Consider the following 24102-nt stretch of genomic DNA (forward strand, 5'->3'; position numbering starts at 1 on the left):
ATGTACCTGTGATGCAATAGTTAATGTTTAAGGGTTGTTTAACAGGTTTTTTAAGACTGAAGTCACCTTGACTGCAGGTTTATTGATAGCATTGTGGCATTCGATATGTTGACAGTGGATGGGGTTCCAGGCTGAAGAGTTGCAGTAGGGGAGGAGAAAAGAAGAAACATTGGGGACGTGTTAGACCTTTAGTCAGTTCAAGGGCAGATCAAGCAGCAGATGTGACACTAAGAGAACCTTACCTGTGTACTGAAGCCCTCTATATTCACTAATGGCTCCTGGTGGCTTCAGGTTGGGCCAGTAATGAAACAGCATCTGCACAGCTGGAGGCTTTACTTGGGATGGGCCATAAGATATGACATACAGAAGGTCCTGCACACAGTTTAAACAGTACCAACAGTAATTACAAAGTGCAATGATATTTGAAGGTATTTGCATGCTAACAAATGCCAACTAGTTGAAGGTTTTCATTCTAGTATGCTATATATACCAATTTTGTAAAGACTAAATGTTGCCCAATGTCCATTGTTCAAGATTTAGACTAAGTTAACCGTCCTCTTGCTCTAGCTAGCCAAGTGGCACTGATCTTCTCTCTCAGCAAGAAAGCTAATGAGCATAGTTCCGCTAATGTCAAAGTATTTTTCCCCTAAAAAGGATTCAAGAGAGTAATACAGCATTTTGAAAATAGTATTTTTAGGCCATACAGTGCATGTTTCCAAAGTGAAATACATAAACAAATTCAAGCTGGAGGAAATTTTTAATTTCTAATAGCAACTGGTAGTTGCTTATTTGTCTAGTTTTATTTTTATTTATTAAAGATTGTGATCTAACAGACATTCAGCACAAATCTAGCACAATTCCAGTTTATAAAAGATGAATGACAATCAAATGAAATATGAAAAGTAAATAAATTAGATTAAATGTAAAAAAGGCACATGAACATTATAAATAAACAATGACATAAAAAAGTCAATATAGTTTAATGAGGGGCTACAATACAATAATCTTTAAAACATGGTAAGTATATGTTGTGTTATATTGTCAACACGTTGTAAATGTTTGACTTACATAAAACTATAAAAAAATCTTTCATTGTTTTTTACACAAAAGACCTCATATCCGTAGCCTACCTTCCACACTTCCTGTTTGTGCTTCATTAGACACTCCAACAATTGACAGTGATACACTGGAAAGAAGAAGAAGCCAGCTTAAAAAGAGAACCATACACAACACCACAGTGTTATTTATATTTGCGTGTATGCTGTGAAAGCAGCCAATATGGTGGTTTACCTGGATTTGTGGTGTACTGCATTGCAATCATTAGCATAGAGGAGGCAGACAGATTGACATAGGCAGGGACTCCCCCCTCCCTCCGAGTGGAGCCCACTACAGCAAGCAAGCAAGAGAAAGATTGACTTTGCTTTTTTATTTATAAATGAAATACCATTTAATAAATGAAATGACTTTTATACATTTCATAAATCACCAATTATTCCAACATAAAGGTACGGTTTTGTTATAACGAAAAGTGAATTAGTTGTCAAAATTGTCATACTCACATATAGCCATGGGGAGGAAAGAGGTGCTCAGGTACTCAATGATGTCTTTATGGAGGAAAGGGGGAAATGTGGCTAAAGTGGAGATCATAGTATAGGGCAAAGTGCTGAGTATATCATCACTGAGAAAGGGCAGGAGGCATGTTGTTGTGTAAAATATGGACTGTCCCAGATCTGATGAAAAAGAGAAAAGGCAAAAAAAAAGACAAAGAGAGATACACAGACACTCATTCAATTAACAGTACATACAGTACTCACATACTGTATGCAGCCACAGATGGCAAATTTACATGAAATTTCAGACATTTCATATTTTATATATTATAACAGCAATAACAGTAAAAAAGAGAACATTTAGAATATGAACTTTAGCTGAGGGCAGTGAGCTTTCTTTAAAAGCCACTGAGGTACAATTTGCCTTAAGGAAAAGTAGAGCATTCTCGTCAAGAAGATGGGTTTTCATGCTTTTGAGCTTTTTTTAACAGTGGTAAAATATTCATGAAAAACAAGAGCACTGACTGTGATGCAGCCTTTAGCCCGTGAAAAAAACAGTGTGGAAATAAGTCATTCTCAGATGTATTCTAAATGTATTGAAAAAAATAAAACATTACATTTTGCCAATGTGCGTTTTCCATTTAACTTGTATATTTGCACATGGCATCATCAGTAAAACATTTCTCCCACTTTACATAACAAACATGCAGTCAAATATGATACACAGAAGAGAAGGCCTATGTCTGGTATATCCAATAGCTTATGAACGATTAAGTTGACAGGATCCAGCGTGCTCCCAATCACCCCATGCATCCCTCAAGATCCTCAGCAGGACTTCTCTCCTCCAGTTACAAAAGAGGCCAAAAAAGCAGCAGTGGCTTCATGCAGGCCAGACGGCTCGGGGATGATGATGACAAACAGTGGTGCACTGGGCCTTGACTCACCATGCTGACCGTGCTGCAGCAGGGGCACCAGGTCAAGCAGGGTCACGAGGGTCACATAGAGGCCCTGATAGTCCAGAGAGGGGTACTCTGAGAGCTGAGCGTCCCGACTCTGCTGCCCCTGCCCCCCGCGGTCTGACGGGGCATCGCGCAGAACGCTGTAAAGGAGGGAGCGAGTAACTGAAGGGTTGATGGAACTGACTTGTGGTCTTAGAGATGGGGTGAGTGGGAATGGCACAGGAAAAAGACACATGGTCATGGGCACGGCCAAATTGGAAGCTTCCTGGTTCTCCTTCCTGCCTGTGCGGGACAGAATGCTGCTCCGGGGCGGGAGGGGAGGGGAGGGAGGGTAGGGGAGGGGAACAAGGGAAAAAAAGAGACAACAAAGACACAAAAAAACAGCACATTACATTGAAATGGCACTACAGAGACAGCGTAAATAGAAAAAAACAAACCCAGATAAACCCCACATAGGATGCAGTGTCTCACTATTTGACTGTATCACTGAAGGCACGGGCAATTTTTCCCTGCTTTGTCTGTTCAGAGTGACTTTGATTCAATTTATCTCGTTTTGTCTATCTTTGCACTTGGAAAACAAAAAAAACATGAGCACAAACTGCAATGATCACTGCATCTCATGCGTATCTGGTGACAAGGAGCAAAAATATAAAAAATGGCATGTTTTCAGTGGCAACCCCATACTTCTCCAAAAAGGCACAGTGCAAACGACTGTCCCTCGATGGCTGCCATCTTCCAATCAGCAAGGTCAGAGGCTACCATGCAAAAAGGCCAATGAGCCGTGGAATAAAAGAAATTAAAAAAAGAAATTTCCTTGTCTTTAGTGGGGCTGTCAAGGATGGGAGTGACACCAAATTGGTTCGGGAAAATACAGAGGTGACACTTTTGAAACATGCTTCAGCCAGTAATAAACATGTGTGTGAGGTTAGATCAAGTGCTCCTAGGTCACAGCACATGTTTATTGCACCAGAGAAATAATGTCCATGTGCATACGTTATGATACTGTACCAGTATCATCAGGAGAAATAATGAGATCCAACAGGCATATGGATTCAGGTTTCTAAAATAAATGTAACAACTAATCTACGGTAGAGGAGAAACTATAATGACAAAGGAATAGGTTGTTTCAGGGGGAGATGACTGGTAGCATTATGTTTGTGAGCTAATGCAGGATGGACAATTGTGTTTGCTGTCCCCTGGGGAAGGTGGTGGACATATTACATTTTAAGAGAGGAAAAACAAAAGGAAAAACTAGTTGGGTTGAGTGTGGAGCATCTAGGGTGAGGATGGGGGAAGGGGGGGCCAGAGAGCATTGCTCTTTTTACTGCACATTATTAAAGAGCTAAGCTGTTCTATCAGGCAAATGATTGGGATTTATCAAGAGAGCCCAGCTTATAAATGCTGATGTATTGTTTATTTATTTCTTTTATTTTGAAAGGTCACTCAAAAAGTAGAGTTACAGCATTCTCGGCAAGTGAGAAAGGGGATTTCAAAATTGGTTAACATAACATTAGATACATAATGTTGAGCATGTCGCTTAACAGTTCATACTGTCAACAGCAGAATGTAACATTTTCTGAATGATCCCCTCAAAGTTATACTCTGTAAGATTTTAGTCAGCGTAGATTCATTCATAAAGCTGTGCATTGCACAGCGTAAACTCAAACAGGACTGATTCAAAACAACAGACTGTATCTCAGAGTATGACTTTTTCACTGCCAATTTCTCATATAGAAAACATCATTATTTTGAACAATGAACATAGAGATCAACAGACACGCTCACACGCATACACTGAACATTTACACACAAAGAGACACACGTATGTGCATACATACACACGTACGTACAAACAACACGAAAAATTACAAACATGTACGACACATAAAACACATGTAGAAATGCACTGATACAGACACATGACATACATTGACTGTCAAACCCTGCGCTGTCAATACAAAATCATTGACTATGTAGCAGTAATCCAAAGAACAATCAGACTTCATAAATGTACAGAATTAGAGAATATCATGACTAAACAAAAGTAAATATGGTTTCTGCTCCCTGCAGTCATTCTTCTCAGAGAGATACAGTTTGGCATGAAGTCAGCATGGCTCACTGATGCAGAGAGCTCAATATGACTTGCAGAAATAGGAAAAGACTACGCCTCATTTTATAGGAGGCATATGTGATTGTCAGTAAACAGAAGATGTTAACCTTTCTTTGTTTTCTGTTCTACATCTGACCTGAACCTAAAATTGGTGTATGAATCAGCAACCACCTCCTTTAGCCATTTCAGTTTTTCTTCCCAGGAACATGACACATGTCTGCTCCACTTTTCAAGGCTCACTACTCCCACTTTCTCCCTCTCATTCTTTTTAATTGTTCTCTCTTTTTTCACCCCGGGCTTCAGAAGGCACAGGTGTATGGATAATCCTGCAGTCCCCGCTGAGGAAACCAGACCCCTCTAATAGTGGGGGGAATTACTTGTTCTGCATATCTGAGACTAAGAGGCTCTGCTTCGGGAAAATATCATGCAACTGTTAACAGTGGCATCATAGCGAGTCGCTGCCCCTCAGAGACAAAATCGTCACTTGAATCAAAGTGATTCCCACAGTTGCAGCCCCCCATCATTATCCATCTGTGCGAAAGACACACGAGAGGCCATGTTTAAAACAGCACAGTGGCTGCTGGTGCCGGACAGCCCTTCAGCAAAGGCTAAGCACAAAGTAACCACTCTGTGAGCATCACTCAACAGAGGAATAATCCTTGTGGGGCTGAGGCATAAAGTGTAGAATTGAGGCCGGCTGCCAATCTCAAATAGATTGCACCCTAAGCTGAAAATAATGATAAAAGTGGGACATACAACTTCAATCTTTAGTAATCCCATCCTTTTTGTAAATTAGCTAATACATTTGGACAGCAGTAATATTTTCTGTGATGCCAGCAGGGAGTAAGATTAAACCAACCTTAAGACTGTCACTGCAGTTTACTTTCCTATGTTAAGAAGCTCCAGCTGGAAAAACAGGGACATGACACATTGTGAAATAAGATGTGTCCAAAATGGCTGCCTACTTGACCCGTGTTGGAGGAGGAAATAACATGCTGTTCCTTCCTCTGGCTTTCACAGCACCCAAGGGAGTAGGCTGACCCTGCAACTGCAGAGCCCGAGGAGCTGCCCTCCAACAGCCCCCTTCTGGGAAGGACACAACAGGCCGTCCCAAGGAAGCGTTCATTTAGCAGGCGACCACTGAATCAATAAATCTGCAGCTGCTTCAAAACAACACGATGATATCTGCTCCATCTTCTTTTATCTTTAAAAGCAGTGCAGGCAAAGCAGTCGGAGTTGGCCACTTCCCTTACTTCTTCTTGACATACTAAATTCATATTAGCCATTTAATGATATCACTGTCATCCCTCTCAGGGAGCGTGTCAACCTGCTGTAAGTTAACCTGTCTGATCCAGAAGGAAGCTAGATATCACACATTCTAGAGTCTGTTACTTCACCTGTTGGCCCCAGAGCAGGGTACTTACCTGAGCAGAGTTTGGGAAAAGTATTTCAGTGTGTTTGCAATGTCTGTTCCGGAGGGCACAGGATAAATATTGTGCTGCACACGGTTGTGATACTCTTGCAAGTATCGTATCTTAGAGGCAACTAGACAAAATAAAGAGCAGAGTAACAAGCAAATCAACACAAGAGTATCATTTGAATCTGAGTACACAGATAAGGCAAATGGTAGAAGAGGCATAAAGCTGTGTTTCTGTTGTTGTTTCTGGGTTAAGATTCATGTAAGACAGCATGTACTGTAAAGCAGATGCTCCAATTATCAAGTTAAACAAAGAGTCTGTGTTCTCATGGCTCTCTGGCCTTCAGCAGGTGACCTTTTTGGTACAGCAGCGAGGTCACGGGAAACCCTTGAGGACGCAGCAACCTATTGCTTACAGAAACACGCTCATGTACAAAAGGTTGCCGGTTCAAGTCCCAAGACAAGCTGGGAAAATGCAGTCAGCATGAGACACGAGAGAGGGCTTACTCATCTCTTAGCAGATGATACAGAGAGACATTTCAGCAGTGACCCCTTCGGTGTAACATCGTCCTCACGTTACTGTTAAAGATATGACTGTGTTTTTTTTGCCTGGTTAAATAAGAGTCCAATGAAGTTGGAGTGGGTGACTGCTGACCCATTTCCTGTGACTTTGGGCAGTGGTGTTTAGCTCCCTCCCTGACCTGTATGACAAACCCCAAAATAAAAATAACAGCCGCAGGCTTTGTGTGGTCAAAGCCTGTGTTGCAAAACATACAGTCGTACACCAGCTTCTCTCTTCTTAAATCTAAACATGTTGAGGGACATTTTCATGAATAAACACAGTAATACATTTATATATATATATATATATGGAGATAACAGCTGCCAATTTGTTGTTTTCTGTTGTTTTTTTCTGATACCAGCCTGATTAATTCTTCCATATATTTACCACTAAACAACATCAGTCACACACAACTTTAAGCTAATTATAAATGAAGCCTCAAACACCAAGTTTGAAACCCATATTGTATGCCTGTTACATACTTAAATCGCGCAGAATCTGATTAAAATTGTGCAGAGATCAGTCAGTAACATGGAATAGAGTCTGGAGGCAGAGGCTGCTTTCCACCTGTTCAAAAGCAATCGGAAGAACGAGGAGAAAATTAAGAACCGCCATCAGGACGGTGTGATCAAACCCCATTATCGATCAATCTTACACCACCATATTGTGCAGTAAATAATCTGTCAGGTCGACCTTGAGACCAGCAGCACACCTCGCTTTTTTGCACGCGCCTCATCCAGCCACGTCAATCAAAAAAAAAAAAAGATAATATGACGATGTAGCCATTCAATTGTTTTTCCCTTAACATGCAGAGAAATACACAGCGGCTCCCCGTGTATACGCTGAGCCCTCCAGCCATACTCTGCAGTGAGAGGACGTGTTGCAACCTGCCATGGCAACCGCGGTTTTATCACCAAGGACAGCTCCCCTCATTCGCTTTCTTAAAACAAAAATCACATTCCCAGTGCTCAAACCCCCATGACAAGACAGGAAAAACACACACACACAGCCGTACTTACACTGCTCTGCCTTCGTAGACATTTCGTAGACACTTGAGGAGACATAAAACCCAGACTGTCAATTGTTTTAGTGTTTTTTTTTCCCTCCCCGGCGTTGTGTTTCCCTCAGTCGTGAAAAAGTGAATATACCCCCCTTACAGCCCAGGCTCGGATGATTGTACCACTCTGCGCGATGGATTAATATACTGTGGCTTTTTAGCGGTGGTGCGGTCGCTTTTAGCCGAAATAAAACGAAGAGCCAATTTTGTGAGTGTGATTTAAATTTTAAGAATGCTATTCTTTCGTGTCGGAGAGGAATGTTGATGTACATCCGCCACAGCACACCTTTCTAAATGGACTGATCCACCTTTGACAAATTGTCATTCAAGATTTCCAACAACCGTATCAGTCCTATATTTGAACTGATTAGCAAATAGGAGAGAAATACCAAGGAAATCAGTGAATTTGCCTAGATATGCACGCTCACTTTTGTATATGCTGCATTTAAAATAAAATAAAACGTGCAACAGATGGTTGTCACATTGTCATGACCACCAGCATGACATGTCCTGGAGGAATATTTATATCTTCAAATAGTTTTGTTTACGTGTTTTACAATATTTTAATTTAAATGTTTGCTTTCTTCCTAATTTAAGAAGTAAATATTGATCAGTCATTAGGCTAAACATATCCCCATTATTAGTTTTTTATCTACAAATGTACATATATGCCATTTTTTGAGCCTAAAGTTCTTCTTTACAATTTTCACAGAGCAAAATACAAGTGAAGGATAAACAGACTCCAGGGTCTGGACCACTTACAGACCCTTCCCATTACAGTTTCTGCCAAGAACTGTTGGAATATTTCCATCACATCTCCAGTTGATTGGGAACAACACCCTGGAATGACCCCTCTGCTTCTATACTGTTTATGCTCAAACATCAAGGCAAATATTAAGCATTTTCCAAACATTACAGTAATCAGATCAGTCAACAAATCAGCCTGTTTTAATTATTTAGAAAAATTAGTTAGAAATAAAACATACCAGAGCAGATATCATATCAACGTCTTTATACAGGAAAACAGTTGCATCGTCAAGTTTTACCTTCACAACATTTTGCACATTGGAAAACACAATAACACAGTGCATGGGTGTCTCCATGAGTGCAGATTTTTTAAGAAGTCAGGATTGTGGAGGTGATCTCTGCTGGTAGACTGGGATGTGATGCATGATCCATCCAGCCGGGGCCAAGAGTGTTACAGCAAACACAAACATGGCAAAGAGAGATTGCTGTAAGAAAGTCCATGAGAACATAAGCATAACTTCATGAGGAAATATTTTTAGTACACAAACCATATAGTGTAGTATAGCTCCCAAACCTCTCCTATCTACAGCTACATGTTGAAAAGAGGATATTGAACACCTGTGTCCACAACAAAAGGTCCCAATCTCAGTGACTCACCAGGTGATATAACAGCAGCCCCCATTTGAATTGTCCTGCCATGATATTCCCTTTGTCCCTTTGCACTCTGGTATTCCTAACCTGAGCCAGGCTTTGTAAAAGCCCCTGTGTATGTCCCTGAGGGCAGATCAACAGATTCATAGTGACATAAACACCAGCCGCTATGTTGCAGTACCATCACAGGATCCATTTACGGAGACCAGAGCTTCAAACTGACTTATGGATAACAAATGAATAAAACATCTCTCCCACTCTACAGACTGGGGAACACAGCTCGCTTGAATTCCTCGCATTAGGGGAAATACAGTGAAGTACCACAGATACCGACTCCCCAAGAGTGTTGCACTTTTTGCGTGTCATAATGGTCCTTACAATTTGATTCATTGTAGTTTAGCACCAAGTTAGTACAGGTATACACATCCCTGCTGTTGTAGTACATATCTATAGCGTCAAACAACCTGGGATGTCAGCTCATTCAACTTCTACCAGACAACTACTAATAAAGATGTTCTTACCACTGGCCCAATCTTTTCCTTTGGTGGCTTGCTGTGGATGGTTGACCTGTGATTTTGCTGAATGGCTTTCATCAACCTGGACCAGTCCGGCGTGGGTCTAAGAAGGGAGAACATCTTTCACCTCACAGAGTCACTTGCTTCTAACAGAAAATGATAATGTTTCTGTGGAAATTCCTCCTCATATCCTGTGAGATGCTGACAGATAGTCACTACTTTCATCTAATTCCCTGGGAGGAGTCATTCCAAAGACACTCATGTAAACATACAGATCAACTTCTCATCAGGATAAAAAATTTGGCCTTGTCTGTGGGACTGTAAAAGTAACTAAATAAAATCAACTCTGTATAGTCTAATGGGGATACGTTAGAATAAAGTATTAAATCTAATTTTATTTTGAGATGTTGTATCTAAGTTAGTCAACAGCAGCGGAGCCAACATTTATTCTACAGGATAACACCAAACTCAATCCATGGCGGAAAGACAACAAAACAACCCAAATATATTTAAAAGTCCTTTATTATCCTATTACCTACAATAAAACAACACAATATACACATGGTGTCACTCCATTCTCTGAATTAATGACCCATATTTCCCTTGCTTTGCCCGGTTAGAATACACTTTCTTACAGGAGGCACATTCACTTTTGTTTTTCCTTGTTACTTATTCAATGTCATTCCATTCTTGTGTTATTATGACAAGTCTTACGGGGCTTTTGATTGTATACAAATCAGGGATTCTGTTTATATCAAAACTGCAAAAATGACCTTGGAGTCCAATAAAAAAGATATGCTATCCAAAGACGTTTTGGCCTACATTACACGTATTGTGTCGCCATCAACAGGACGCTAAAAGAACTTCAATCAGATGCCATTCCAATAGATATCATACCAATTCAAGCAGTGTAATGGGGTTCGCCCCGCTGCATAAAGTATATACATATATTAGATGGTTTAAAGCTTTGATATAGATTTTAATGACCTAAATTCGTGTTATAGCCAAACGTTACATCGTAGTAACCCCACGCAGCAGACCTCTATGAAGGAGATACAAGTTATGAATGAAAATGAATCACTTATGTACACATCGTAACTAGTTATTTAGCCCTCTCTGTCAAATTACTGACATTCTCGTCTATAATGTTGATGGCATGAAGCTCTCATAATCCCCACTGCCACAAACAAACAACTAGAGGGCGCTAGCAACTGTATTATTGCATACATTGCTCGGAGTACTGATGGGCCTCTTGGCCAGTCGGCGTACAGCATTGAGAACCTGACAAGCTAGCAAAATACAAGAAAGAACGTCCTTTCGCTTCCAAACTAAAGGAGCGACGCAGACACGCTAACATCATCTAATGTGAACAGTATTTTCGCGATTTTCCATCAGCTCTTTGTTGAAAGGACTTTTCGATAAAGAATGCTGAACGTGTAGTTGAAACAGCATTTATCAGACATGTCTTCTAGTGTACAAATGAAGAAATGTAATATTCAATCTTTTTATTTTGAAAGTCACGACCGGAAGCTACGCGTATTGATCTCGCTAGCTTGAAACGGTTAGCGTTGGGATAGGCCATAACAACCACCCAACTAGGCGTCGTGCTACTATGGGGAAATACCGAACCGAACCGAGAATAAAAACGGTGTAGGTTTAGTTTATAGTCAAGATAAACGCTGCAAATTCCCCGGAAAGTCGATGCAAGTGGAAACGATCGCATATTAGGGATCAAATGTGGACGTTGACGTCGAGCCGTGCGTAATGAGCAGAGTTGGAAAAAAGAAGGTGTTGAGCTGCATTTTTTTCTCTCCCTCTCTCTCTCCCTGCCAGGGACAACTTGGGTCGGAGTACCGACTAAACTACGAGGTTATACGAATGCTATAATGTCCTCGAAGCTCTCCACTTTCCGGTAAATATGATGAGCGCTTTCTTTTCAACAGTTGCATCGCATCTTGCTCTGAGTAGATATCTGTTTCCGAGGGGTAACGTTGAAGTCAAAGCGACACAGCAGAGGTAGCTTAGCCTCCTAGGATATGCTACTAATTACTGTGGTGAATAGGACTCCCCTCGCCAGGCTGTCGCTACACATTTGGACATTACTTCCCATTTTAATCAGCTGAGATAAACAACTCTCTTGTTCTTTGCTCTTACGAGCACTTTTAACCAGGGCTTCCGCTGAGCAACGATAGCCACCAATAGCTCAGAGAGCAACAATAGCTCCGTGTAAACGTAAGGCTAACAAAGCCATCGCCAATGATTGATTTCTTTATACACTGGTTACAGAAGGGGGGGAGACACCTCTTCCGTTTTTGGGAGTTCATGTCGATAGAAAAGTTGGGGATGAATGTGCATTATAACTTTGCCGATCGACCTACATGTTGCTGTTCATCGCCTCTGTGTCAGATAACGGTATTTGTGATAGTTTGTGCTGCAAGATATGGCATCTTGTATAGTAACCAATAGGCTACTTGTGGAAAAGGGGTTTATTAGTGTAATAAAGTCATATACTACTTAAACCAGCAGTCTAATGATATAAAGATAACTAACAGATAGATACCCTCTCTTATTTGCACAACCCACCCAAAGGATGTATTGCATTGCGTTGGGCTTCCTCTAACAATGTGTATATGTGTTGGTACCACCATCTATTTAAGTGGTGAGGAGCCATATGCACATGTGATAATCCTGCGGTAATCCCACTAAAATTCTGTTGAGACGCAGCATTGTGTACACCCTGCCTTCCTCTTAAAGACACCCTATGTCTGTCTGTCTGTCTCATTCTGAAAGGTGCACTCACTGCTCTCCTCAGCGTTTTAGGTTTGTCATTTCAACAGGTCAAGTATTTGTGTCAGTGCTCCAGTGCAATAATGACATGTAATTATTGGAGTTACATGCTCAGAAGTCCATGACTGGCATGAAAGGTCGTGAGCTTGCAAGTACTTGTCCCAGAGTTACTGAATGAGCCGGACTTTGGCCCGCATGCTGTTTACCCGGGCCTGTTGGGTTGAGACCTCAATGAGAAGCATTGACAACTCACTTAAAATAAGCACTTATTGTTTCCTGGGCTGCCATTCATTCGCTGGAGGTTGACTGCCAGGCTGTGTTTATATAGTCGTTACGCACTTAACATTTCTTTATTGTAGAGTTGGCCCTGGTCAGTTGTTTTGCAAGCTGACCTGGAGCACGTTATTCATCCGTTCACTCTTTATCATTGTAGGCATCCTCATGTTTTCACCCAAAGATCTAAACAAAACGTGTTGATGCTGATGAAATATCTTGTATGATATCATCTGACAACATAGTCTGCGAAATGCTAAATATGCAGCACCACGGTCCATATTGTTGGTTGGGCGGGCTGATCCAGAGGCTGCCCAGCATGAGTCATCATTGTGAGGACTTTTGTTGACTCTATCCGTCTCTGTCATGTCAGTGTGTTGCTGTTTCTAGCCTGTTCTGATTCCTGTAGTTTCCTTTTAGCTCTCCTGGCACAGTCTGTAATCAGTCGAATGGCCTGATTAACTGCTGTACTGATTGGCAGAAACACTGCAGAGGTAAGCAGTCTTCTCTGCCACTAAATTTTCTCTCTCGGCTATCATTGTCAGACAAAACATGACATGATTATTATTTAAAGGGAGCAATTTATTCTGTTTTCTCCACCTGCGGTCCATATTCCATTTGCTGATCTCACCGTGAGATGTATGCAGACACATCAATACGGTAGAGGTCACTCTGTTAGGACATTCTGGTTTCAGCTCAGCGCTGCTTATTATGTTCCTTTTTGAGCACCTCTGATTGTATCAAATATCCAAAGAGTCAAACGGTCTATAATTACCGAAGCTGTACTTCTGTCCAGCTTGTTTAGCAAAGCACAGTCTCCAAGTCTCCACACAAGTCATTTAAGAGCGTCTGTGTATGTATGTGTATATATTAAAGACTGAAATCACAAGGAATTAGTTGACATACTTGGGTTGTATTTTTTTATTAGTTGGACAAGGCCTGCGTCTTTCTTTTTCCGTTGTATGCGAGTCAAGAAAGTAAATTATCTACGCTTCTTCTGGCATCAGTGCGACAGGACTTCATGAGGTAATAACATGCCGGCGATAGACTAATACAAATTCCATGTTGAATAAATGATACTGAAGAGTTGTGTTTATGAGAGCTTTGACACATTTAGAGCACTTTGCAGCTACTGTGTAATTTTAGACGGGGAAGTGTTTGGGGGGGGGGGGGGGGTGCATTTTGGTATTTCTACAGTTGCTGCCCTTTCTTTCAGGCCTGACTGTGATACTGTCACAGTGATTGCTCCTCTTCAGAAGATTAGGGGCCGTGTGATTGAGCCTAACAAAGATTACTGTCAAAAGGTGGTGATTTTATCATTTCATTCATAGGCTTCACTGTGGGACCGATGGAGAGCACAGCACCTCGGTGTCTTTGAGCCATTTGAACAAAGCAGGGAAAGTCTTTAGGTTCAAACTGTTATAAAATTACTAAAACGGCATGAAATCTAAAATCTCATTCATCTGCTACACTGCCCAAGTAATTCTTCACATCACTTTCAACTGTTGAAGTCTTGTCATGCTGTCCTAGCTTCATTACAGCTGTCACTTTGATTCCAAATGTTGTCTGTGTGTGTTTCATCAGCAGAGCTTTGGTTAAAGTGGATGAGTTGGGGAAAAAAAACCCTGCTTTGAAATAATAAGAACATGCTCCTAAAACATGAGTGTGGCAGACAGGAAAGGGGATCCGGATACCTACCGCTTCCTTTTTCTCTAGCCGTGATGAGGACGTCCACATAAATGATTGATAAGGTGCCCTGACTGTCATTTGAATAATACATCGGCCCTGTTCTCGTGCCAGGCAGTTTTGTATGGTAATGTTCTGTGAGAGGCTGGGGTTCTGTCTTTTAAAACCTCTGCAAGTGGCTGATTTTAAATAAAATGAAATGATCCAAGTGACTGAGGCGAGGTGAGCAGCCGTGCATATGTTTCTGTGTATGTCGAGGGAGATAGGTGGGGGCAGGGAGGGTCTCCTGTCACCTCTCATTAGGGACGTATAGTCCAGCTTGGCCGCTGGCGTCTGCCTCCCCCCCCCCCCGCCCCCCCCCCCCCCCCCCCCCCCCCCCCCGCTTCCGTCTGTGGCACTGCCCTTCTCTGCTCCCAGCCTGAACACAACAGAGCCGCACGCTGTTTCAGTCCAAACTACTGCAAAGTGTCCGGTCTCAAGAAAATAGCCGTCCTAAATTACGCTTTCAGAGATTCTGCACTGCAGCTCAAGTTAAATTTGGTTCACTCGTTTGAATGAGTTAACGCTGAGAGTCGGTGTGCTGTTCAATTGATGCGTTGGTATCTTTGTTTTATTCTGCCTCTGCTGCGCTCCTTTGAGGCCCCCCCCCCCCCCTTTGCAAACAAGACAGTATGTATCTCAAGGGCTGCCTCCTCTCTCCTACATATTCAAATTCAACTTCTAATTTTGTCCAAATGAATTCCCTGTGAAGATGGAGCTTATTTAAAGCAGTCTAATGAAATAAAGATCAACCAATGTTTTTATTGGATTGCTCCAGTGTGACTGCTCGGTGTGTGTGTGTGTGTGTGTGTGTGTGTGTGTGTGTGTGTGTGTGTGTAGGTAGTAACAGGCTGTGGTTTTCCATTGAACCCTTGGGAGGCTGTAGAGTGCTGCTCTAAAGGGGCCGACACAATGATTTATTGGTATAGTAGGCAGGAAAAACTAGCAGGCTGAAATAAAACATCTCCCATCACACCAGAGTTCTCCGTCTAGTTTCGCAATTGGATGTAGAATATATGTTTATTAAAGGGCATATTTATTGAAGGTTAACCATAATTTAAGTGCCATAGTACATTGAGAAGCCGTCCCTCTGGTTTGGAAAATAATCGAAATATTTTTGATCTCAAATGTTCATGCCGGTAGAAATGAAGTCTGATATACTTGGCTTGTAATTAATAATCCGATGGTTAAGGGAGTGCTTAATTAATGAGGTGCTCTGCTTTCTGTTAGATTGTATTCAGTGACGGTGCAAAGGAGAGAGCAGAAAAGTTACTGCTCCTTCACTGCTGTCATGGCTGGCAACAATAAGCTGAGGGAAAATGGCTGTATGGAGCCGTTTGTTGTTGCTCACTTGTGTCGCAGAGCATATTCTGTCTTTATGTGAATTTGACCGAACCATGTAGATTAACAACCACCCAAATAATCAAATCATTTGTCCTGTAGAGTTGGTATCGCGTTAGGGCTTTGAATAGGCGTTTTTTGACTTGTCATGGCAGTTGCTAATTATATTAATGATGGCTCGACAATGTGACGATAAGCCAGCATGCATTATACCAAGACTGTGAAACTGAAGTAGCTAAATAGAATTCAGCCATCTTTCTTCTTAATTATTTACACACCTTTTCCTACGGTAAACTGTTAAAATGGCTTCTGTGGAAAAAGGCGTGTTTATACATCTTCAATGGACAAAATAACCAGACGGCAATGTCTGTTTTGGGCTCATGCAATTAATTAAATACCTGATAAATCAAAAGTATTTTGTGCTGTTCATGCAAAAATCATTTTAAAAATACAAAATGCTGCATCGCCCACAATGTCCTGGTATTAAAGCTACCACTGTACTAATGGCATGGTGAAACCGCTGACGGTCGACACATTTGTATCAACTCAGGATATATATTGTCTTGCGGACGTCCCCCGTGTCACATAATGGACTAAGATTGCATGATGTGACATTTCCCATCAACACTGCTCTGAAGCACGAAAGAGTTTCACTGAACAACCTCAGGTCACTGCAGCTGTTCTGATGCTTAGTCTGACTGAAGTGACGAATAGTAATTAAATGGGAAATGGAATTGTACTTGTACAGCGCTTTTGTAGTCTTCCGACCATTAAAAGCGCTTGAAAACTACATTCACCCATTCACACCTATTCATACACTGATGACGGGCTACCATGCATGAGTGAGTTGTACCTTCCTCTGAATATCACTGTACTTTTGCATTAGACTTGTTGTTGACTGCCAGGCAGAGTTTCCTGAGGGCCGGGCAGAGGAAGACTCTGTTAACCTCAGTCACCGATGAAGATTATAGATGGAAGTCTGTACACACGGTCTTCAGATGAAGACTGCCACTCTAACGAAGCCTCCTCATCACAATTTGTAGCATTTCAGGCCTGTAAAGTTGCAAAGGCATCTATGATTCATGATTGCACTGAAATCAATCACTGAAACTGTAATAGATAGTAATAGATGTCCCTCTGTTCCGCTTCCTTAACACTTGACGCCCCCGGCCATTCATTATCTTTAACAGAGTCCAAACAGTCCAAACTCATCGTGTTGCAATCCCTGTGAGATGCTAGTCGGCAACATTTTGAAAAAAACATTCACTTTTCTTGACTTGGAACATCTCTCTAACTGTTCTTTCATCGTCCTCCCTCCAGGTATGGCAGGCTGGGCCCGGGGCTCTGAGGATCCGTGCCTGACCCACGACTGAGGATTGAGAGGAAGACGTTGTCTGAGCAGAATGACTCAGCAGGAGGGGGGACCCCCAAATAGCAAGTGAAGAGAAGTGAGGATGGGTGCTAATGGATCCAGCTATCCACACTCATGCTCCCCACGCATAGGGGGAAATTCACAGGCACAGCAGACTTTTATAGGTAGGTATTGTTTGTCTGTGGTTTAATTGAGTATTGTCATCGATTGCACAGTTAACACAAAGTCAGCTCTGATAGATGATTCTGTCTTTTCAGTCAGCAAATGATCAGATATATCTGTTAGACGAACTGTTAGTTGAAAAGCATGATACTCACACACTCATCTGAAGTGAAGTGTTAAAACCGTACTCAGTGTGCACCCATGCTACAAACACAATGAAGGTCTAGCATGGACTCGCACTTTAGATTACGTTAACCTGCTTTCATGACAACTAGTGGTGCAAAAGGTGGATATGTTTGTGCATGAGAGCTCTTGAACTGACTCGTACAACTGACCCCAAATGCATTTAAAAAAAACCAATGCACCTACTTTTCTTCTAGTACTAGCCTTGCAGTCTTGCTCTCCTTAGCTCTGTTGTTACTATGTGCTTGTGGTGTGATCATTATAAGGCTGCTGGCTATCAGACAGGATGGGAGCTAATCTGCTGTCATGATTTTTGTGCCTGTGACCAGCGATGGGCTGCTTGTTAGACTGTCACATTTTACTACTGAAGGACTTGACAGCTACAGCCCGAGACCCTTTTGCTTTTTGTTTCAATTGCAGCAGTGCTGATGTCATTGACAGAGAGCATTGGTGTACTACAGCTAGCTTATTTCTGTCTGTAGGTTTGTGCCTGCTTGCAATAAAAAAACAAAAACATACAGTATCTGCTTGTATGCACGCAGGTGTATGAGACCACTCTGTATTGGTTATATTGAAGTAGTGATTTTGATAGGTTGTTGGAGACCACTGGTGACTTAGTTGATAATCCTAAATGATCAACTGTTGGAGTCTTTCTGCCTCATGGTCCTTAAATCTCTCAATGCAGCCCTCAATACCAGAGGGTTTGGAGAACTGCATCAGAGATTAATTTAGATAAATCCGTCCAAAACACTTTATTTATTTCACTTTCTAAATGACTTTGAGTTTTTTGTAGAATTTCCTTAAAAGTGTGAAAGTATTGTCGAAGGAGCCGAAGGATCTCTGTGGCCCTTGAGACCCATGAGGCTTTCTCTGAACTCGGCAGCAGTTGAGCTGGCCCGGGCCCCGGATGATTCACAGTGTATGATTACTATTTGGGTCACATTGATGGATGCCGAGAGAAGGGCAGCGAGAGAGGATCTCCTTGGCAGAGCTCCCTCTGACGTACGAGTCCTGTCTCTCAAGCCAAACATGACTGCTGTTTTGTGTAATTGATTGGGCCAAAGTATGCGAATGGACCCAAACTCGTTTGAGGAGCACAAAGCAGGACAAAGTCCTCAATGAGCTAATTGGTTCTTGTGATGAAACAAAACAACATAAATGTATTCTGTCTGTTTTTATCTGCTGTTGAACTGGATCCAAATGCTTTGGTAGCTGGGTCAGGGTGGTGTGTGTGTGTGTGTGGCCTGACGGAGCTGGCCCCACCACAGGAGTGCTAGAGACAGATTGTGTTTCCAACAGTCCATCCTCAGGGGTGAAGTGGTGTCGGGGTTGTAAAGTATACGCCTCATCAGAAGACAAAAATGTCATAGCTATCTAATAACGATAAGAGGTTTCTTACTTTATATCCAGTATGTGTTACACTTTTTAGATTGTTTAAACACAAACTACAATTCTCCTGAAGCTAACCTGCCATGTGGTTTTATTCCAGGGACCTCGTCCTACACTCAGCAGGGATATGGCTGGGAGTCTAAGCTATACAGTCTGGAGCACGGACATGAGCGGCCCGCAGACAGGAAGAAGAAGAGCCTCGGCCTGGCGACGCTCAAGCGGAGGTTCATCAAAAGGAGGAAGTCCAGCCGCTCGGCAGATCACGCGCGGCAGATGCGGGAGCTCTTGTCGGGGTGGGACGTCCGTGACACCAACGCCCTGGTGGAGGAATATGAGGGCACGGCAGCACTCAAGGAGCTAAGCTTCCAAGCCAGCCTCGCACGTGCTGAGGCCCCCAGTTTGCAGCGGGACCTGGCTGCCCTCTACCAGCATAAGTACTGCACTGATGTGGACCTCATCTTCCAAGGTACTTGCTTCCCAGCTCACCGGGCCATCCTGGCTGCCCGCTGCCCCTTCTTCAAGGCTCTGCTGTCGTCATCCCCTGGCTATGGAGCAGAGGTTCTCATGGACATTGAGACAGCTGGCATCGACGTGCCCATGTTCTCGGCCCTACTTCACTACCTGTACAGCATGGAGTTTGGTGTGGGCGGGGCGGAGGATGCCAGGCTGCAAAACGTGGATGTACTGGTGCAACTCAGTGAGGAGTTTGGTACACCCAACTCCCTGGAGGCTGATATGAAGGGCCTGTTTGACTACATGTGTTACTACGACGCTCTGCTCAGCTTCTCCTCAGACTCCGAGATGATAGAGAGCTGTAACGAGCGAGGCGCTGTGGCTGCAGCACCAGCAGTGAGCTTAGTAGGCCCCGGGACCCCAGACGAGGACCTTAGGGCTCATAAAGCCATCCTCTCGGCACGTTCTCCTTTCTTTAGGAACCTTTTGCAGCGGCGCATCCGCACAGGAGAGGAAATGACAGAGCGCACGTTACAGACGCCGACCCGCATAGTGCTGGACGAGTCCATCATCCCGCGGAAATACGTGCAGGTTATTCTCCACTGCATGTACACGGACGCGGTGGAGCTCGGGCTGGTGCTGCGGGGCAGCCCGTCAGCGGGCAGCCTCGGCGAGGTGCAGGCCCTGGTGTCTGGGGGCCGTGGAGCGAGCACACGCGCCGAGGAGGCAATGGAGCTGTACCACATCGCTCTGTTCCTGGAGTTCAGTATGCTTGCGCAAGGTGAGTCATAACAATATTTACATTGCACACGCACACAAGTCAACAGTACCTGATGAGATAAAAAGAAAGATTTAGTTCGAAATAGACTAAAGGCACGTCGTCCATACATAGTGGTGCTTGTGAGTGTGGCTGATCCAAATCACCTTAAATTTACATGAAGACATATTATCAGATTGACCTTTTAACCATAAGTGTCATAATATTTGTTATGCATCAGTGCATGCATTTCCTCTCTCACATGTTTGTCCTGCTATAGACCAGTTCAGGATAACTGAACAATACTGGACTGTGTTTAATTTTCTCTACTTCTGAGCAAAGTCTGCCACACAATTTAGTGTTTAAATGAGTCTCAGTAGTGTTGAGTCAGCAGCTTGGACAAATTGTTTTTAAACCACGATTGTTGGTTGGTTGAATAGTCTTTACCTTGAATTTAAAGGTTCATTTGTCAGTCCACTGATTATAGTGTCCTTCTCTGTGGATAAAGTAATAGGAGTTGGATTTTGTCGCAATTGACTGGCATGACTCAGGCTTACTTCAATGTCTGATCCTCGTTGTATTAATATTCCACCCTCTCCATAATACTACATTATGCATATGTCAGTTGGCATGTGTGCAATATCGGTGTGCAGGCCGGGCTAGTGTTAACCAGCTTGGCTGACTTTGATGGGTGTTTGAGCTTCTGCTGCCAGTAACAGATTGATATTTAAGTGAAGACTTTGTCTGTATCTCCTGGTGCAGACAACCTACCGTCTGATCCATGCGGCGCCTCAGAACCTCCGTCAACACTGCGTCTCTGGTCGTCTACTTCGTCATTAGTCTATCTTTACCCGGATTACACTGTCTTTCTGACTCTTGCTACTGTTTCAGAATGAGCCCAGTAACATGGCAAAGGTTAAAGCCCCGGTTTGACGCGACATGAGTCAGTCGCTGTTTCACTCTCACCTCCTCGCGAGTGGCATGTCTGAGCGCTGTGCAGTTTCTAACACGCCTAACTAAGCTCCTCTAAAATCACAAAGATGCAGAGAGGTTGTATGACTCAACACTGTTATCATATCCAGTAACCATCTTATCATTCATTGAGCCACCATGATGGGAATTAGTTTGTCAAATATTGAAATGGTGATATGTGACGCATTAAGCAATTGAATCCGTCTTCACTGCCCCATGCTGTGTAAGGAAATCAAAACACTATTTTTTTCAGTTTAAAACGGCAAGTTACATTACTATTCAACTTATTTAAAATGCACTCCAAAGAACTTGTATAGACAAGTGTTCTGAGTCTATAGAAACTGAGTGAAGCTGAAAGGATTGTATTGTGAGGCTGAATGTCCAAATAGCGTAAATTGTTCTGAGCGCCAGCATCTTGTTCAATTGCTTCTAATGAGGAGAGAGCAAAAAGGCGCTGCACCCAACGTCTGTTTTTTTCAAAGCGCTCCAACTTTTTTGTGCGTCCCTTCCAAGCGCTTTTATTTGAAACTCTGAAGTTTTCAGAAAGGCTTTGGCGATGCTAACACATGCTCTTATAAAACTTGGTTTGAATCCAGTAAACTCTACAACAGTGAACATGCTTGTATAAAATCTTATAAAAGCACAGTATTAGTTGTGGGCAACTGTCTGAATTGACTCAGAGTCCAGAAATGAATCATTTTTTCAGGACCGCTGCAGTGATCTCAATAGCACTGTACACTAACACCATACACTCAGCTGGTTAGACACCACCGCCCACCCTCGAGCTCTAGTGTCGCTCTCAGGGTCACTCTGGCAGCTCAAACCGAAGAGCAGTCAAATGGTGTCATCCCCACACACCATCACCTCCTCTTCTCTCCCATCCCCCCCCTCGCAACAAACCCCTACTCGAGGGTATTTTTACCCCCTCTCCGTCTCCCACAGCGCTGCACCGCTCTAATCAGCTCCCATGAAACCACAATGTGGAATGTGCTGAGATGGTTTAGGTTGACCTGGAGTCCATTGGTGATTTATTTTATAAGTAACCTCTTTTTTTGGTCTATTTTGCAACTTTTCTATCACCCTTTTTGGAGATCTGTATTTTATGCCTTTTTCACATTTAATTAAAAAGAATCCTGCACACTCCAAAGTGTCTGATCATCAGGGCATCTGTGAGTTGATTATGAAATGAAAAGAGGTTGGTCTGTGTCCACCCCACCGCTTCAGTAGCTGCCATGTCTGGTCATGAGGCAGCAGAGAGGCTGATGCCAGAGGTTTCATATGGAGAGAGCCCTCTCATCTGTCACACGGCCGTCCCCCTCGTGTGCTCCTCGACTGCTACCGTCTGGCCGTGTGAAGGTTTTTGTGGAGCAGTTGATCTTGCTGTCCTGCTTCCTGATTAATTCTCAAGATGTGCATCCCTTTATGACTCCATCTCACTCAAACGGCAACCAATATTAAAAGCCTTATTAATTTTTCAAGTGCACCGCAGAGATTACAGCCAGTTGGTGTGGTTTCAGCTCGTGCACTGTGGTACTTCCTCTCTCTCTCTCTCTGACCAGTGCTTTCAGTGCCCTGTCTTGTGTTTGGAGTGTGTTGACTGAAGTCCCAGTTCTTGAGTGATCATCGGACGTGATTTACATCCACAGACTCGTTTACAGGCCATTGAGTGCTGTTGATGATTTAAGTGGCTTTGGAGACTGTGCGCTCCGTAAACAAGGAGCTCCAAATAATAACAGCAAGACAAAATGCATACGTCCTCCAAAGTTAGTGTAGTGTAAAGCTGGCTGTCGCTGCTCCTGCTGTTGTGTTTATATTCTTGCCAGTCGACTGGGCTCCAGTGAATGTGGTGTGTACCACCCGTGGAGAGACGAGGAGGCGGGTTAGTATTAGATATAATGCTGATTCTAATCTCTAGCTCCTAATAAAAGTGCTGCGTTTTAAAAGGCGGGCTGTCGCTGTGAATTCTAATGGACTAACTCAGAGCAGAGCCGTTTGCTTTCCTGGGCCACCGGTCCCAAGTGGGGAATTGTCTGCATTTGTGCACGGGTGTGTGTCTGTTGTTCAGAGAGGGCAGAGGTGAAAGATTGACGTGAGCAAAAGCACTTTCCAGACAGAAAAGACAGGACAGGGACGAGTGGTGGACACAGAGGCACAGATGTTGCGGATCCGTTCCCTCTTCCAGTCTGTTTATAGAAAATAAAAAAGCCAAAGTGCCTGGGTCCACATTTCAGCTTCATCTGTCTTCTTAATGACGCAGGAGTTCCACCCTTGGTTTTAAAACACTGCGGGTGTCTGCTTTGCAATTTGCTAACTTGCCATTACAACTTTTAAGATGCCCAAAAGGGGAAGTGCATCATATGTTTGTGCATCCATGCATGTGTGTGCACCTACATGATCGCTTACATGTGCGTATGTGTTCATCTTAAAAATGTGTGAGTTGTGCTTGGGTGGATATGGAGCCAAGGATTCAAAAGCATCGCTGGAGCCATCACTCCTAAGTCCGGTGTCCAGTTTCCCAGAGTGTGTATGTTCAAAGTGGTGGTTTGGGGGCGGAAAGGCCGCTCAGATCTTCTACTTCAAGATAAGAGAAGCATTTCCCAGTGCAGCGCTGCTACTAGCCCAACTATGAGCTGACGGCCTGGAATGAGGAAGTCGGCCAGCTTGTGTTACAGTTCAGAGGAGCTCTAACTGGACGTCAGACAGTCTGGCTTCATCTCGATGGATGTCCATTTTGTATTAAACGTTATTGGTCGGAGAACGGCTGAACACAAGGTGTGTTGGGGTTTGGCATTGATAGCTTGAGCTAGCCAATCATATGTTAATCTGAGTGGATGTTAGGGGGTTTAATTCTGCCTAAATGGATCCTTCTTAAGAGTAAGTGCAAGTTTGAGTGCCGGCATAGGCGGAGTTTTCAAAAAGTAGCATTTTTTTAAATGACTAGAGTAGCAGGTACATAATTCCCAAAGCCTTCTGTGGCTTTTTAATGCATTTCTGAATTATGCACATAAGTGTGTACTCTATTGCAAAGTGTGTGTGTGTGTGTGTGTGTGTGTGTGTGTGTGTGTGTGTGTGTGTGTGTGTGTGTGTGTGTGTGTGTGTGTGTGTGTGTGTGTGTGTGTG

The 24102-nt window shown here is 43.1% G+C and overlaps 2 protein-coding genes across 3 annotated transcripts in view; one reads left to right on the forward strand and one right to left on the reverse strand.

Annotated features, from left to right (window-relative positions):
• unc79 (unc-79 homolog, NALCN channel complex subunit) overlaps nt 1-8783 on the reverse strand; it is a 32181-nt gene extending 23398 nt beyond the window's left edge. Inside the window, 8 exon segments of the mRNA XM_031846990.1 lie at nt 67-131; nt 243-372; nt 1131-1186; nt 1291-1386; nt 1560-1730; nt 2495-2808; nt 6044-6164; nt 7618-8783. Of these exon segments, the coding sequence (XP_031702850.1) occupies nt 67-131; nt 243-372; nt 1131-1186; nt 1291-1386; nt 1560-1730; nt 2495-2808; nt 6044-6164; nt 7618-7639 (975 nt within the window). The 5' untranslated portion in view covers nt 7640-8783.
• A 2357-nt stretch (nt 8784-11140) lies between these two features.
• Nucleotides 11141-24102, forward strand: part of btbd7 (BTB (POZ) domain containing 7) — a 20107-nt gene continuing 7145 nt past the window's right edge. Inside the window, exons 1-3 of one of the 2 annotated variants that reach the window (XM_031847539.1) lie at nt 11141-11480; nt 17015-17230; nt 18901-20034. In XM_031847539.1, coding sequence (XP_031703399.1) covers nt 17149-17230; nt 18901-20034 — 1216 coding nt within the window. In that variant the 5' untranslated portion in view covers nt 11141-11480; nt 17015-17148. Of the gene's footprint in view, nt 11481-13427; nt 13655-17014; nt 17231-18900; nt 20035-24102 lie in introns of those variants that run through there. The other variant, XM_031847540.1, reaches the window with a different exon arrangement.

Source organism: Anarrhichthys ocellatus, unplaced genomic scaffold (assembly GCF_004355925.1).
Source record: "Anarrhichthys ocellatus isolate YVR2014 unplaced genomic scaffold, GSC_Weel_1.0 scaffold7, whole genome shotgun sequence".
Taxonomy (NCBI): domain Eukaryota; kingdom Metazoa; phylum Chordata; class Actinopteri; order Perciformes; family Anarhichadidae; genus Anarrhichthys; species Anarrhichthys ocellatus.